Source organism: Neovison vison, chromosome 4, assembly GCF_020171115.1.
Source record: "Neovison vison isolate M4711 chromosome 4, ASM_NN_V1, whole genome shotgun sequence".
Taxonomy (NCBI): Eukaryota; Metazoa; Chordata; class Mammalia; order Carnivora; family Mustelidae; genus Neogale; species Neogale vison.
Genome location: NC_058094.1, coordinates 82,736,008 through 82,753,783, shown reverse-complemented (window position 1 = coordinate 82,753,783; position 17,776 = coordinate 82,736,008). Strand labels below are relative to the sequence as shown.

Here is a 17,776-nt window from a genome sequence, read left to right as displayed (position 1 = left end):
AGATTGAAACAGTCACCAAAAATCTCCAAACAAACAAAAAAGCCCAGGGCTAGACGGTTTCCAAGGGGAATTCTACCAAACATTTAAAGAAGAATTATTACCTATTCTCCTGAAACTGTTCCAAAAAATAGAAATGGAAGGAAAACCTTTAAACTCATTCTATGAGGCCAGCATCACCCTGATACCAAAACCAGATAAGGATCCCATCAAAAAAGAGAATTACAGAACAATATCCTTGATGAACACATGTGTGAAAATTCTCACCAAAATACTAGCTAATAGGATGCAACAGTACATTAAAAGGATTATACACCACGACCAAGTGGGATTTATTCCAGGGCTGAAAGTTTTGTTCAACATCCGCAAATCAATCAATGTGATACAACACATTAATAGAAGAAAGAACAAGAACCATATGATACTCTCAATAGATGCTGAAAAAGCATTTGACAAAGTACAGCATCCCTTCCTGATCAAAACTCTTCAAAGTGTAGGGACAGAGGACACATACCTCAATATTATCAAAGCCATGTATGAAAAACTCACCTCAAATATCATTCTCAATGGAGAAAAACTGGAAGCTTTTCCATTAAGGTCAGGAACATGGCAGGGATGTCCATTATCACCACTGCTATTCAACAAAGTATTACAAGTGCTAGCCTCAGCAATCAGACAGCAAAAAGAAATTAAAGGCATTCAAATTGGAAAAGAAGAAGTCAAACTATCACTCTTTGCAGATGATATGATACTATATGTGGAAAACGCAAAAGGCTCCACTCTAAAACTGCTAGAATGAGTACAGGAATTCAGTAAAGTGTCAGGATATAAAATCAATGCACAGAAATCAATTGCCTTTCTCTACACCAACAAGAGAGAAGAAAGAGAAATTAAGGATGCAATACCATTTACATTTGCACCTCAAACCACAAGATACTTAGGAATAAACCTAACCAAAGAGGCAAAGAATCTATACTCAGAAAACTATAAAGTACTCATGAAAGAAATTGAGGAAGACACAAGGAAATGGAAAAATGTTCCAGGCTCCTGGATTGGAAGAATAAATATTGTGAAAATGTCTATGCTACCTAAAGCAATCTACACATTTAATGCAATCCCTATCAAAATCCCATCCAGTCTTCTCAAATAAATGGAACAAATAATTCTAAAATTTATATGGAACCAGAAAAGACCTCGAATAGCCAAAGGAATATTGAAAAAGAAAGCCAAAGTTGGTGGCATCACAATTCCGGACTTTAAGCTCTATTACAAAGCTGTCATCATCAAGGCAGTATGGTATTGGCACAAAAACAGACACATAGATCAATGGAACAGAAATAGAAAGCCCAGAAATAGACCCTCAACTCTATGGTCAACTAATCTTCAATGAAGCAGGAAAGAATGTCCAATGGAAAAAAGACAGTCTGTTCAGGTGTTGGGAAAATTGGACAGCCACATGCAGAAAAATAAAATTGGACCATTTCCGTACACCACACACCAAAATAGACTCAAAATGGATGAAGGACCTCAATGTGAGACAGGAATCCATCGATATCCTTGAGAAGAACACAGGCAGCAACATCTTTGACCTCAGCCACAGCAACTTCTTCCTGGGCACATCACCAAAGGCAAGGGAAGCAAGGGCAAAAATGATCTATTGGGATTTCATCAAGATCAAAAGCTTTTGCACAGCAAAGGAAACAGCAAAACCGAAAGACAACTGACAGAATGGGAGAAGATATTTGCAAATGACATATCAGATAAAGGGCTAGTATCCAAAATCTATAAAGAGTTTAGCAAACTCAACTCCCAAAGAACAAATAATCCAATCAAGAAATGGGCAGAGCACATGAACAGACATTTCTGCAAAGAAGACATCCAGATGGCCAACAGACACATGAAAAAGTGCTCCACATCCTTCAGCATCAGGGAAATACAAATCAAAACCACTATGAGATACCGCCTCACACCAGTCAGAATGGCTAAAATTAACAAGTCAGGAAATGATAGATGCTGGTGAGGGTGCAGAGAAAGGCAAACCCTCCTACACTGTTGGTGGGAATGCAAGCTGGTGCAACCACTCGAAAACAGCATGGAAGTTCCTCAAAAAGTTGAAAATAAAGCTACTCTATGACTCATTAATTGCACTACTGGGTATTTACCCTAAAGATACAAACATAGTGATCTGAAGGGGCATGTGCACCTGAATATTTATAGCAGCAATGTCGACAATAGCCAAACTATTGAAAGAACCTAGATGTCCATCAACAGATGAATGGATAAAGAAGAAGTGGTATATATATACAATGGAATACTATGTAGCCATCAAAAGAAATGAAATCTTGCCATTTGCAATGATGTGGATGGAACTAGAGGGTATTACGCTGAGCGAAATAAGTAAATCAGAGAAAGACATCTATTATATGATCTCCCTGATATGAAGAGTTGGAGATGCAATGTGAGGTGTTTGGGGGGGTAGGAAAAGAATAAATGAAACAAGATGGGATCGGGAGGGAGACAAACCATAAATGATTCTTAATCTCACAAAACAAACTGAGGTTTGCTAGGGGGAGGAGGGTTGGGAGAGAGGGGTGGGTTTATGGACATTGGGGAGGGTATGTGCTATGGTGAGTGCTGTGAAGTGTGTAAACCTAGCGATTCACAGACCTGCACCCTTGGGGATAAAAATACATTATATGTTTATAAAAAAAAATAGTAAATTAAAAAAAAATCTCCTCAGCTAAATTTCCAAAGTCATCACTCACAGGTTCTGTGTTCTACAAAACACTAGACATAATTCACTCAAGTTCTTTGCCACTTATAACATGGATCAGCTTTTCCTTCAATGTCTAATAACATGTTCCTTATTTCCATCTGAAATCTTATCAGAAGTACTTCTAACATCATATCCATGCCAAAAATCTCTCCAACACAATCTAGACTTTCTCTAATGGGCACCTCAAAGCTCTAAACCGCCTCTATTCATTACCCAGTTCTGAAGACTTTTTCACACTATTAGGTTTTTGTTACAGCAACATCCCACTAATTGGTACCCAAATCTGTACTGGTTTGCTAGGGCTGCAATAATAAAGTACCACAGATCAGGTGGCTTAGCAACATTTTGTTTTCTTACAGTTGTAGAAGCTGGAAGTTCAAGATCAAGGTGCTAGCCGAGTTAGATTCTTCTGAGGACTTCCTCCTTGGCTTGTAGATGGCTAATTTCTCACTGTGCCTTCACTTTGTCTTCCCTGCTCGAACATCCCTGGTATCTTCCCAGCTGTGTGAGTAATAAATCTTTCTTCGTCCAAACCAATTAGTCCCTTGGATTTTGACATAAAACCTCACCTTGTGCAGGAGGTTCTCCACATCAAAATGGAGTTGCTATAATACATTCAATCACCAACCCCTGACCATTCTACTTCACAGTTATCTCTCCAAAGCTTGTCTTTGGAGAGATCATTAGTACATCTTAAGCCAACATCTGCTCACTTCTGGAGCACAACATAACACTGCAGTCACTTTTGTATTCCTTTATCAGTTCTCCTATAGAAACCAGATCTAATTATCTAAATTCAAATGCAAAGCATCTTTCCTGTTCCTCAGAGACTTGGAATTCAGGAGAACCCTTTATAGACCTTCTTATTTAGACAGTTTCTGCCCCTCAGACTCATATATCATGTGATTCTTGATTACCTATTCCCCAGCCATACTTGACATCTTTCTGTTCCTTATATATGTCAAAACTTCCTTTTGCTTTAATCGTTTCACTTTCTGTGGTTGTTATATTCGTAATAACGTTACCTGTCCTTTAATTAAAAGCCTCTGGAGTATCTTTGATTCTTTTCTTTCACTCATCCTCATATACTTGTTCTATAAAGTGGTGAAGCTGGATTTTCTGGAACAGTTCTAATTTATGCTTCCCCCCTCCCCAGCTTAATTGTTATTATTGTTGTCCCCTTTGAACTCATGAAAGAACCTGCTTTGGATTAATAAATTATAGTGGACAATCTATTGCTCTCTTTATCTCTCTTCATGTCTGTTTGTTTGCTTGTTTAAGTAATCTGAATTCAGAGCAAGAATTTTGTCTAGCTTCATATTCCATCTTTCTAACACCCAGCAAATTTACCAAGTTACAGTGAAATACATGATCTTACCTAAGTATGAGTCACGGATTAGCTATCATTAAATTATTATCAACTGCACCCTTTTACATAGATCTCAGAGGAGAAACCTAGACAACTATGCCCTAACTTTTTTCCCATTATGTTTTGGATTAGTCTACCAATGAGAGGCACTCATGTAAGACTGGAAAGAAAATCAGTATTATTCTCAAGCACAATTGTTAACAGGTATATAGGCTGAGCTTCAGGCTCCTGTGAAATTCCTGAGACTTGCTGTGGCTTACATATGAACTCCTGTGAACCAAATATCTTCTAGAACCTATTTCTATGACCTCTATTCCTCTCTTCCAATGGTTGTGAAAACCTATGACTTTTTGTATTAAAACCCATCCTACTTATAATTACAGAGGGGCTTCTGTTATTTTTACTGAAAACTGTCTTACACATCTCCTTTCAAATAAAATAAGCTTACATTTTAAATTGAATTTTAATGTTTCATTTATGGAAAATTTTTAAATTGCAAATTATTTCATATTAAGAAATAATAAAGTATCAAAAAAGAAAATTCCCTCTACAGTCTCATAATATTAATGTGGTATTCCAAATGATGTTAAGTAAGTACATGCAAGTTATTTAGTGATTTCTGTGTATCTCCTCTGTACCATTTATCAATACTCAAAATTAGGCACTTTTTAAAATCATGTCCTAAGTTCTAAGATCTGATCATGTATGACGAATTATCTGAAAAACTACAGAAAAAGAAATTGCCTGTCATGATTATATAACTGTAAATATTTATGTCCATTTAACAAAACAGATAGACTCCATTTTTCACTATATTGCAGCTCTGGAAATTGCATCAAATGTACAGAACATTTTATTTTCTATAAACAAATGATACATTTGCAAGATAAATTCCTAGCTTATGACAATTTAAGTAAATTCCAGCTCTGGCTAATAACATGTTATAATGACAGAGGTATAAACGCCATAAACCTCAACCATAAAATAATATATAACTGTGTAATAGGCTCCTAAAAAAGAGAAAATATATCCACTATACCAAAGGGCCATGGAAAAAAGCATATACCATATGAAGACTATAATTCAATTTTATTATGACCTTGATATTTATAGAAAAAAAATAGTATATGCTTATTTTGTTAATTTCAACTACTAAATTAAATGCAAACTTGTATGTCTTATTTAGCTTGAATAGAACTTGAAATAAATGATTTAAAGCTGATTTGAATGGCCTAGATTTTTCTTTAAAAATCTGATGGTTTGAGTCTGAATATATGCCTTATTTTACTCTATATTCATTCAAAAGGGTACCAGGGATCTAAGAACTTCTCCCAGATTTTCAACTATTCTTTATAAAGCACTTACTGTGACATCAAACAATTTGAAAACCTCACTAAGAGTTTAATTTTAATTAAAGGTATAAATTCTTATATATTATCTCATTGTTCATTATATACTACCTCTCCCCTGCAACAGACAGACACCCTTCACAGCCATGTAAATTCAGCACTATCACAAATTGAAATAATTAAATGTTCTGAGTGTAGTTATAGCTCTAGCTCTAGTTATATCTACAATGATCAGAATCATATTTAATGAACAAATATAATTTACTATAACCCACTGATTACAAAATACTTTTAACACCATGGAATTTGCAGACCACCTTCATTACTTTGATTCTATCATAGTTAAAGGACCAACATTAATGAATATCTTTTCTAGACATTCCAAAGTCACCTAATAAGTGTAAATAAGCAACAGTAGAAAATGTCAAGACTGGCACTATTTCACAGCCCTGTAGACATAATGCACCTAGGGTTAGAAAGTAAAGGTAGAAACCCATGGCTAATAACTGAAGGTTGTAATCTTGTGTCATAGACAAAGGATGGTCTCAAGAATAACAATAATCTCCTACATGACGAGTACCTCTATATCCTGTTTGATCTACTTCTTCGTGGTCTTTAATTTTACCATGAGAAATACACATGACTTTATCTGGATGCTCATTTTTCATAAAGTAAAGGGTTTAGTTTTAGTTTTTTTTTTTATTTATTTATGAATGAGTTGCATTCATGTTGATAAGCAACAGAAAAGCCATGAAGCTGAACACACTGCACATTTAGAAATGTCTTTCTTTAGCTAAGAGGATACATTTCACATTAGCACGGACCATTAAAACTCAAGAAACTGACAAATTAATAACAAATGTTAATTTCCCAAATCCTAAGGGCTTGTTATATCTGAAAATATGCTTTGTCCTCAGAACATCTGTGTTCATCATCCTGTCCACCTCCAACTGCTTCTTTTTCTATTCACAGATGTAGTGGTAGATGCTCAATTTATGTGTGTTCCATTTTCAATGTTTTGTTTTGTTTTTTTCTTTTTTCAATCTACTTTACATGACCTGGTTGGTTTCTGACTTGAGTCAATATTTTCCAATGCTGGTATTATGTCATATTCATTTACTCCTTCAATTTTTATCTGTCAGGATTTCGTCAGGTTTCATTAAGTATGCACACAGTTCTGTGCCCTACTGTACCTCTTCCTATCAGTGTATCCCGTGTGTCCCAGGGAAACCTGACTTCTGTAGGAGTGCTCAGTACCTTGTAACTGCCTCTTTCATCTTTGTCTGGTCCTAACATACACTTTATATTCCTGATAGATTCAGAACTTTTTGAGTTCAAAAAGGAAACCAGGATGCCTGTGGCTCAGTCAGTTAAGCATCTGCCTTTGGTTCAGGTCATGATCCTAGGGTCCTGGGATCCAGTCCCACACTGGACTCCTTGCTCACTGGGGAGCCGCTTCTCTCTCTGCCTGCAGCTCTCCATGCTTCTCCTCTCTCTCTCTTTCTTTCTCTGGCAAATAAATAAAATAAAATCTTAATAACAAATAAACAAACAAACAAATCACTGGTTGTTTTTAAACAAGTACTGTGTGTCAGGCACCGAGGATCCAGCAGTGAAACAGCCCCAGCTATTAAGATTTTATAGTAAAATAGAAGAGATACAACAAATCAACAAGGAAAAAACACTTTTTCTTGATACATTTAGGATACATATTACTTCACACTGTTATTGGACACTTGGAGGACCAACTACTACAGTCTTAGGGTATCTGGAATGCTTCTAGTCACTATTATAGCATATATCAGAGAATATCACCACCAACATATAGATAAAATTGGACTAAAATGTTTACTTATGAATTCTACCTGTATCTGTAAATCCATAAAATAAGTTCAAGAAAAATAATTTGCTATATATATAAAAGTATTAATATTTAAGGTAACAAGGCCTACCTTCTTTTGCCCAGGTCTTTCTCTTACCAGTATAATTTCCCTCTTCTATGACACATGAGCTCAAGCAAATAAAATAGAGGTCCCTATATTCAGCAGGGTCCCAAAGTCCTAGATCATCCCAACCATTCCAAGAGGGAGTAACCTTAACCTTCAAGAATAACCTTTTAGAAACAATGCTTCACATCTTTGAGATTCATGTTCAGACTCAGATTGGACAACTGATTGGACAAGTGGTTGTTCTGGTCATAAAGAAGGGTACTGATGGATAGCACACTGATGTAAACCATGGCTGCAGCCAGACCCTAAGGGTGACACATGCAGCAAGCAGGTAATCTTGCATTTCTAAACAAGATAATGTTTACATTCAAAAGCAACAGTAAAATGTTAAGGAGGTTACTGTTCACAAAGTGCCTGTGCCATCCTTACAACATTCCTGAAAGTCCAGAGGATACTTACTCTGGATGGTTAAAGAAATTGCCCACCTCAGACAACTTGTAAAGGCAGAACTTCCTGGCAGCAGGCCCTGGGTTCTTCTTACACCCCTTACAGTACTTTCTGCCTCAAGGCCTCTGATGGTAAGAAGCAAAAAATATGCTTCATGGTGACATTAAAGTTGAGGAAGGAGCCAGTACAGCAAGATGCCTTGAAAGAGATCAGAATTCCATTTCTGAATAAAACCATCTAATTGCCATTTCTAATATAAGCCAATGAGTCTCATTGACTCATTCCCAAATTTTAGAAAAAAATAAATAAAACCATGAGCCAGAACAACTGAGAAAATAAGCAAAAGTGCAGAGGAGTGTGGAAATTTCATTTTTAACAATAGCTTTTTCAGAAATGGAAAACCAGACAAAGCAGTAATCCCTCAGAGGCTTGTTTGGATCCATTTCAAACACAAAAACAAAAAATTATAAGAAAAGTATGTGTTGGCCTGTTACAAATTATCTACATCCACAGAGATAAAAAGAACACCCAAACACAACTATTCAGATAGGCACCGAGCAGAAACTCAGAAACTCACTGAGCAGATAGCTCCATCACTGAGACCCTATGTATTGAAGAAATTGGTATTTGGTAGAAAAGAAATGGGTTTTACCCAAGTGCTCCTTCCCTGAATTCAACTATTATAAGGAAATGTGTACTGTGTTATATATCTACAGAGCCATTGGACAGATTTTTTTTTTAATCTAGTTATTTCAATCTCTACGATAAGGACATGTTGCTTAGGGGGAAAAACAAACCTGTTCTCTGAGAGCTTTGATGGTTTTTTGAGTTTCCACTGCAAAATTGCTGAAATCTTGGGCAAACTCTGCTTTTGGCCCAAATGTCACATGTCTACCATCTTCATCAATGTACAAGTAATCTTGCTGCCTGTTTATAATAGAAGCAAAAATAATGCTGAAAAATAGAAGTCAGATGGTAAAAAAAAGATCAACAAATATTCCTCAGGCATTGGAGTGTACAGGGCATTGTGACTTGCTTTGCAAGACTAGAAGTAGAAATCAAAATTAAATGACATATAAGAAGATAATCCAGAGAGTTACATCTGTTCCACATAGTTTACTCAAAATGATAAGGAAGTATTTCTTAGGAAATAAAGGAAATGCCATGTAGTATTACATATCTATTTGACATATTATTTAGATCTCAAATTATGTCTTTTGCTAAAAATTGTTCATTTCACTTCACAGTGAAAGAGCAGTGACAAATTAAATATTATATATTATATAGCACCCAGGTGAGAACGTTCCTTGTTCTATTATAAATTCATGGCAAGAACTAAATTAAGATAAAAATACTAGTCTGACAAAAATCTAATCTTAAAGCAGATGCAAAATAGCACAGTATTGTCAATAATAAAAGGAAATAAAAAGTCTTGGGCTGAATTTAAAATATGATTCCTAGAACTTAACTGAAGTTCTCAAAAGACAGAGGTAAATAATGAGTTTGGGAAATTGAAATGAAAGTTCCATACATCTATGATTATAATATATTGTTAAAAACATTTTATATAGATTTGATTTAGTTGACATGCTATTCATGTCCAAGTTTTTCCTTTTTTCCCAAAATCTGTTTAAAGTTCTTCCTTGTAACCATTGTAACTTTCAAAATTGTTCTGCTTTGTTCTGCTCAATATATGTCTTCTACTGTTCAGTAAGAAAATGGCTTGCCAGACACAGTAGACCCTACGAGCTTATAAAATAATTCCTAAGCCGAGGACATGTTACAGAGCTTGCCAATTGCAATGCCAATGCCAATGCCAATTGCTCAGTCACTAGATTAACTCTATGTCCCATGAGATGCTGTGAATTAGAGGCACCATGAATCACCACAAACCAGCTTTTACTATGGTGTTATGTTCAAATCAATTCAAGTGTACAAGTATTGATATGGATGATACTAGTAACCACAGATAATTTTAATAAAGATTATTTAACGCTTTTGTTTTCATGGTGCTCTCTCCTATAAATCATCAGTGTCTAATCAAAGGAGATTTAACTGCAAGGAAGTCTGGATGATTGTATAAAGTTATAACCAAGATTTAAAGTACTGTATAGGAACATAAGGAGTGGCTGATACCGGCAAGACCAGATTATACAATGAGATGGTGTTCACAATTGAACAAGTGTGTGTTGGGTGTTGGTTATGTAACAGGCATTACGCTAAGATACATGTGAGGGTCCTTTTCAGTAAGTAGGCTGCTAACATTCTCTCAGAAAAGACTGACTGATGAACAAGCAGGAAATACAACATTTGTATGAGGAAGACAAATAAGAAGGTAATGACTCCTGCCTGGGGTGGGGGTGGGAGGGTGCACTGAGTCAGGGAAGCTAAATAAAGCAGACCATAGTTCTTCATTCACTTCAGGGACCATACAATTCTGATTGCTTTGCCCTAGAGGCCACATCACCTCACGCAATGCACCCAGCAGTGCCAAGAGACACTTGAAGCAACCTTGTCTTTCAGATGAGAATACTGTGACTTAGTTGTTAATATGTCCACATGATATAGTTATTAAATTGCACAGCTGAATGCAAATCAGGATTTTTAAAAAACAAAATTTAAAAGTCCTTTCTTAACCACTACACAGACATTTTAGTCTGATCATATTTGTGTTTTAGACAGTGTGGAAAGAGAGAAGAAAGACAAGGATACCAGCTAGGGAGATTATTGGGGGTAGCCAGTGGGAAGGAGGGAGAAGAACAGAAGAAAAGGATGGACAGTATGGATATTTCTATATTGTAAATTCTCAATAAAAACATGAAACTCAGCATAGAGTTTGTAAGAAAAAAATAATACTTATCAAGTTAAACTGATGTTAACTCATGAATAGTATATTGAAAAATGGATCAATTTTTGACCAAAAGACAGTAAATGCAAGAAAGATGAATGTGCAGAGAAAAGTGAAAGTAAAATCATAGCCTGAGTGATCTGCACACACTGAGTAAAAGGATTTGGTCTTTTTTGGTCTAAACAAGTCTTGAGTACAACAAAACTATCTACAAAGGATTACTGAAACATGTATAGTTAGAAGACAAAACAAAGCTGGTATTATCTTTTTATTATCATATCAATAATAAATGGAATTCTCGATTGTGAGGCTCATGTTTGAGTAAAATTTGAGGAGGTTGGCAGGAGACTAAAACTGAAATTAACCAGTCTGTAGCTGAGTGACTAACGCTACAGGTAAGCAGAATGTCCATAAGGTCACCACAGTCTTAAAGAGTTCAAATAATACTATACTATAATTATTACCTCAAAACAAGTGAAATGAATGTTTTTGGAAGGATGGGAGATGACTGTAGGGCATGGCAGAAGGCAGGTAGTGGGTGTTTTGTCCATGCCACATACCTTTGGATTTGACTGGAAGAGTCAGATCTCTATTACCATAAGTAAAGAGAAATTGCCTATAAATGTGTCACCCAACATCTATTTCCAATTTCACTCTGGTGAAACATTTCACATAGTAGAGTGGATTACAAACCAAATGAAATGCTAAATTAACTAAGGGCCATGTGACTATTTTCTGCCACTTGAATTACTTAAAACTAGAGCTATGGCTCCTGGCCAAGTCTACCTTGCAGGAAGGAGCTCCAGTAACACATGGAACAGATTTAGTTTCCTTAGCCTAGAATTTAAGGCTTTTCTCTCGCTACCTCAATCTTCTTTTATAGAATATTCTTCCAGGATGCTCTTCATCCCTAAGAATCGAATACACCAGGTTGTTTAGACATGTCAAGCCTTACCACTCTCCAAACATACCTAACTTTTCTTGGCCCCCATGATTTTGCTCACTGTTTTTCCAGACTAGAAGCCCTAAATCTTCATCAAAATCTTAGTCTTTTTCTCAACATCTCACCTCTGCATAAGCTAAAAGCCCAAAAGAATCATCTATACCTTGTCCTGAACTACACAACATCCTAATTGGATTTCACATCAGTATTATATGAACACTTCTGTACAGAAAGTTAATATTTACATAGCATTTAAAAGAACTTTTGGCATATAGTGAGCACTATAACAGCATTTGCTATCCTGTCTTTTGTGGAACACCTATAATACTACATCCCACATCACCATTAGGTGCTTTACATATATATATATATATATTACTAATATAATAATTGCACAATGTGGGTATGATTATGCCCATTTTGCAGCTGAGGAAACTGAGACTGAAATTTTACATAACCTGTGTCCATGAAGTAGTGGAAACAGGGTGTGAACCTGTGCCAGAGCCTGAAGCCTTCCCCATCTCCCTTATCATATGACCCACTTTCTCTCCTAGACTATAAATCTTACAAGGCCATGTCTTATTCACTTCTACATACATCACAAATCCTCAGTTGTAACTGAGGGCAGGAACTCCAAAAATATATTTTGGATTTGACTGAATGATAATGCTTAGGAGCCTGCTATGAATGCCAAGTTACTAGCATGTGGTAACAAAGTGTTTTTAATAGTACCCCTCCTATGGGGCTGTGAATTACAACATTTTTATTTTTGTTTTGGTAATTTAATTATACAAGCATCTACTGAATATTTACTCAGTGAAAAGAAGCTACTCTATATACCCATGCTCAAGTCATTGTTTCTCTTTTCAGAAACTTCCAAGACAATTGTGTGGAGGAACTTTGTAAAGAAGTAACTACATATGAAGCTTGTATATAAGTGTCACAGGAGAAGTCCTACCAGATTTCAAAGGAATAAGATTGACATTTCTCAATTTTCTAAGGATTCAAAAATATCCCATTTTGGTCACAAATGAAACTTTCCTTGCTATATACTATACATGAATTAAAATCAACCTAACTTGATAAATGTTATTACTTTCCGTACAAACAATATGCTGAGTTTCCTATTTTTGAAAAGAATTTTAAAAACAGCAATATCCATAATGTGATTTAAGGAATCATAAATAACATTTATGATGTGCAATTTTCTGTACTTTTTTGAGAAATATTTATTACTGAGCATGCCCTGGACATGATGTTCCAGAGTGAAAAGGAACCCATATTTATCACAAAGCTTATTTGCTCATCATTGTATAATTTATCCTACATGTAAATGAGTCAGCCATGGTTTCTATAAAAACCCTCAAACTGTATATTTGAAATAAATCTATGGTAAATAGCCCAAAGAAATTAAATATTTCTGTACATACCTACTGAGTAGATCACTTAAGTCCTTATCTTTCTCATCAGGATAGCTGTACTGAGCAGACCGTTTCTTTCGAGATTCTTGTGTGAATGCTCTGAACTGTCCTCTACTCCTACAGTCTGTGGGGGGAAAGTATCCACTTGAGCATTGTGTGAGATTGCCATCATCCTCCTATCTAGAGTATCTCTTTAATTGAGAAAGAAAATGGATAGCTGCTTGGTCAATTCAATTACAGTTTTCTGGTTTTGCATGTGGCTCCATCTCTGTTTTTACCAAAGCAGGTGAGATACCAAGACAATTTGCAAAATCTGTGGAGGCTCCACAGGGAGAGCAAGCTGAATCTGAGCAAGGACACTGATCACAGGGTACATTATTTTCACTTAGAGGACTTGACAATGGAAAAAGAAACAAAAACGTGGTAGGCAGAATGTCTACGGCACAACAATATGCATATAGTTAACACTATTGTGCTGTACACTTAAAATGGTTTGCATAGTAAATTTTATGGTAAGTGTTTTTCACCACAATAAAAACACATGAGAATGGTCTGAAATTTTTTATATAAATATGAAACAAAAATAAAAACAAATGTTCTTTAAATTTCATCTGAAAAAAGTTGGATTGGAAACTAGGTATATTGAGAAGAAGAAACACAATGATGTAGAACTTACCTTTCCAAATAGTAAAACTACTATATATAAAGCTTAAAAAAAAAAGGAAGAAGAATTTTTAATGCTGGAGGGAAAGACAGATTGAAATGGAACGTGATAACCATCCCAGAGCTTTCAACTACGCATTTGAATCTAAGAGGTTACACTGGACAGCATAAATTAGAGGGAAACAATGGATTATTCTATAGCATTTTGTATTGGGCAATAGGAACTTATTTTTCAAGAAGGGGAAGTAATGACAACTTACACAATCACCTTAGCATATGTAAGTTAAAATCAAGAGGAATATGTTCCATGATAAAATGTTAAGCAAATTTGAGGATAAAATTTAAGTTAGTATTTTAAATAACAAAATAAGCTACAATGCTATAAAATTAGACACAAAAGAAAAATAAAACTTTGTTATTCTATATGAACTTACCAATATTAAAACAAGTAGAAAATAAATGACAACATGTTAAAATGGTGACAGTGATGTGTCTAACATTGTTATAGTTATTTCTTTTTTCTTACTCTACCTCTATCCTTTGTTTTGTCCCAGTTTTCAATAAGAAATAGTCATGATTTAAACAATTTAAAACAGTAAATGTAAGTAAGCAGAAAGAAATGGGTTATTCTGATGGGTTGTCTGATTCACTTCAGTAGGCTGAGGCCTGGGACAGGTGGGAGACTTTGGACAATCAAGCAGGAACATGAAAGAAAAGAATTCTTCCCAGGGACAGAGAAGTACTCAGGAAGGGAGGTAAAACTGTGGCAATGACAAACTACCTCATTGGGCAAGATTTGCCCATGAACTCATGGGAAATACATGCTGCTGAAAATGTTGCGGTTGTTACTTCTGAAAATGTATTTTTGAGACATTATAGATAAAGTTACCTATATCTACTAACATACCTATACATGCCTACTTTTACACAATTACTTCAACCTAGCACCTTATCAATAATCAATAATCCATAAGTATTTGCAGATCTGGGTGAGAAAAAATAGAAATAAAAACAGAAAAAAACTAACACATATGGGTTTCATTCATGTAATAAAACTTAATTTTTAGCTATTTTTTAAATTATTTTAATTTTTCTATTTCTGAAGAGTATATAATTTGTGTCAATAAATATATGGAACTTCCTAAACTAAGTTATTAGACTAAACAGTGTAGAGAAAATAAAAAGTGAGTAAGGCATGGTTCTTGGTTTTAAAGAGTTTGCAAGTGGAAAAACACAGCATTTCCAATTAAGCCAGATATTGTACCTTTTAATCCTCATATAAAAAGGAAAGAATATAGAGAAAGGGAGCTGCAGGTCAACTCACATTCTCTATTGTCTTTATTCTTTTAGGAAGATAGAACTTTAGAATTTATTTTAAAGGCCAATAGAATATGCAAGGTCATATACATAAATCCCAAAAGCAAAGAGTTAGTTGTATTTGTAATGTAGCAGGTATCTATTGATGCACATATGGGAGCAGAAACACAGAGAATCACTCCCCCACACCCTGGTTCCACCAGAGAATGAACACTGAGAGTGAAGTGAACAACTCACTAGAGTTGCAATGACCAGGCATCTCTTTTAATGTGACAGGATTTTTTATTCCTGACATCTTTTTTTTTTTAATTCAACTTGGTATTTATCCCTAGTTATTGCTGAAGAGTTAAAGCATATTTGATTGCTGAATGTTTGGCTCTTAAGCAAACAACATCTGAATTGAAACAGTATGTTAATTTGATAGATGCTTTGGTTTTATACCTATGCATATATATCTTTTATAAATATGTATTTACACTTGTTCAAACTCTGTTCTTAGGCCTAACATCAATTATTAATTTGAAACTTTATAATAACATGTGATGGGTATTATTTTCCTTAGTGTTACCTTGAGGAAACTAAGAGAGGTTACATTGCCTTCTCCAAGGTAATACAGCTTTTTATAGAAGAGCCAGGATTTGAATCCAGATATATTGTCTCAAAAGCCCAACCTCTTAACTGCTACACTACAGCAAGGAATGAGAAAAATAGATATAATAAGATCAAAACTCCTGAATATGGGGTTTGTGCAACTTTGGAATAATGGTACCATTATTTGTTAACTGGATGAATGAATGAGTGGAAGAATGGATGGATGGATGGATAGATCTAGAGTGGAAGATAAAAGGAGATTACTTGAATTCATATTGGCTCAAATCGAGGCCCGCATCGGGCTCTCTGCTCAGCAGGGAGCCTGCTTCCTCCTCTCTCTCTCTCTGCCTGCCTCTCTGCCTGCTTGTGATCTCTCTCTGTCAAATAAATAAATAAAATCTTAAAAAAAAATACTGTCAAATTTCTGGTCTACATATGACTTAGTGGAGGCACATTAATACAGCAGATACTACTTCAAGATGCCATTGAAAAAATAAAATTAATTTTTTTAAAATAATGGTTCCCTGGGGTGGGGGAAAGAAAAAAAGAGACACTATTAAGAGATGTGGATGAAGATAAAGCAATATGGCTCATTTTCAAGAAGTATAATGCAATGTGTGTATGCATGAATACATATAACTTCCCATTCAGCCAGTACAGCCTAAATTGGCCCCCCAACCCATCCCTCAGCCTTTGTACTATGAATGAAGCCCTAGATCTTTACTGTGTCAAACAAAATCCTTCCCTGTGCACACATTCTTCTGTCTTCAGCCTCATTTCTCTCTAATGCACCATTCATGGCTGATCATCCAGCTCCAACTTCATTCGGTCTCCCTCACCTGAGTAATAAACACCATAGGTGTCATGTCACCATCTCTAAGAAGCCTTTCTTAAACTGCTAGGACCAGGTCAGAAGGAAATTCATTACATTCTCTCAGCACTCTGTACCTCTGTCTACTATTCTTCACTGGCTGAGGAGAGAGCAGCGAGGAGGGCTCTGTCTTACCTACCAGTTTATCCCCATCCCATAGTATAGCACCTGCACATGATCCACACAAATAAATATTTTAATGAACAAGTGAATGAAATCAAACAGACCAAATCATTATTTTAAAATATCCATTTCTTTGTTATTTTCTGTGTTTAAGAGTTTGATTGCAGGGTTCAATCTAGGTTATACCATGCTTTCCACATTTGAAATATATTACTTTGGATAAACTACTTAAACCTATTGACTCCAGTTTCTCATCTGTACATGGGGATGATAACACAATTTATCTCATGGAGTTGGTGAGAGAATTAAATGAGTTAAGGGAAGTAAAACATTCTGAAAGAATGTCATATACAGATTAAGCTTCAACATCACTTTTATTTCTGGAAAAAACTCTAGAGAATAAGATGACTGACTTATTTAGTTCATAAGCAACTTTTGCATAATGTCAAAGTTATAAATGCTTTTGTTCATAGAACTAACATTCAAAAAATATTGTTGAATGAATTAAAATTTAAGGTAATGTGTTTGTAGACAGTTTTTCAAGGCAATTCCAAATGAGCTTAAAAAACATTTCCCTGAAAATAATTGGTATAAACACTTCAGGATTTTTTTACATTTACATTTCTTTATAGTGGAAAAATAGCACAGAACAATTTGCAGAACTTGCATAAAAGCAACAACTTGCTATTTAAAGGTATTGTCAAATTAAACTAGTAGAAACGTGATGTCAGTCTGTTTGGCAGTGAGTACTGAAAAAAGGAAAGCTTATTTCAATGGGTATGTAGATTGCAGTCATGTCCCGTGACTCATATATCTAAATAGACCCCATCTGGTCTGGCCTAGAGATGGACACATGGTAAGGAAACATGTCAGGACACAAAATCCTGGACATTAATGATTAATTTAATGAAATCAAAAGATTCTGAAGACAACAAGCTGCTTTAGTCATGGGTCTGGACATTCTGATTTGTTGGAGTGACTGACATTCCTTGAGTACTAAACTTGAGTAAACAAGTTGAAGTTGGGGGGTTGAAGGTACAGTAGCTCAGGCAAACATACATGTTTGCATAAACTGATCAAAACACTACAACTGTGGAATATCAGGGTCCTGA

General features: G+C 35.4%; 1 protein-coding gene across 1 annotated transcript in view; it reads right to left on the bottom strand.

The window, feature by feature from the left end:
• Positions 1-17,776, bottom strand: part of PXDNL (peroxidasin like) — a 212,552-nt gene that overhangs the window by 17,722 nt on the left and 177,054 nt on the right. Inside the window, exons 18-19 of the mRNA XM_044245616.1 lie at positions 13,109-13,223; positions 8,685-8,814 (exon numbers count right to left, since the gene is read on the bottom strand). Coding sequence (XP_044101551.1) covers positions 8,685-8,814; positions 13,109-13,223 — 245 coding nt within the window. The remainder of the gene's footprint in view (positions 1-8,684; positions 8,815-13,108; positions 13,224-17,776) is intronic.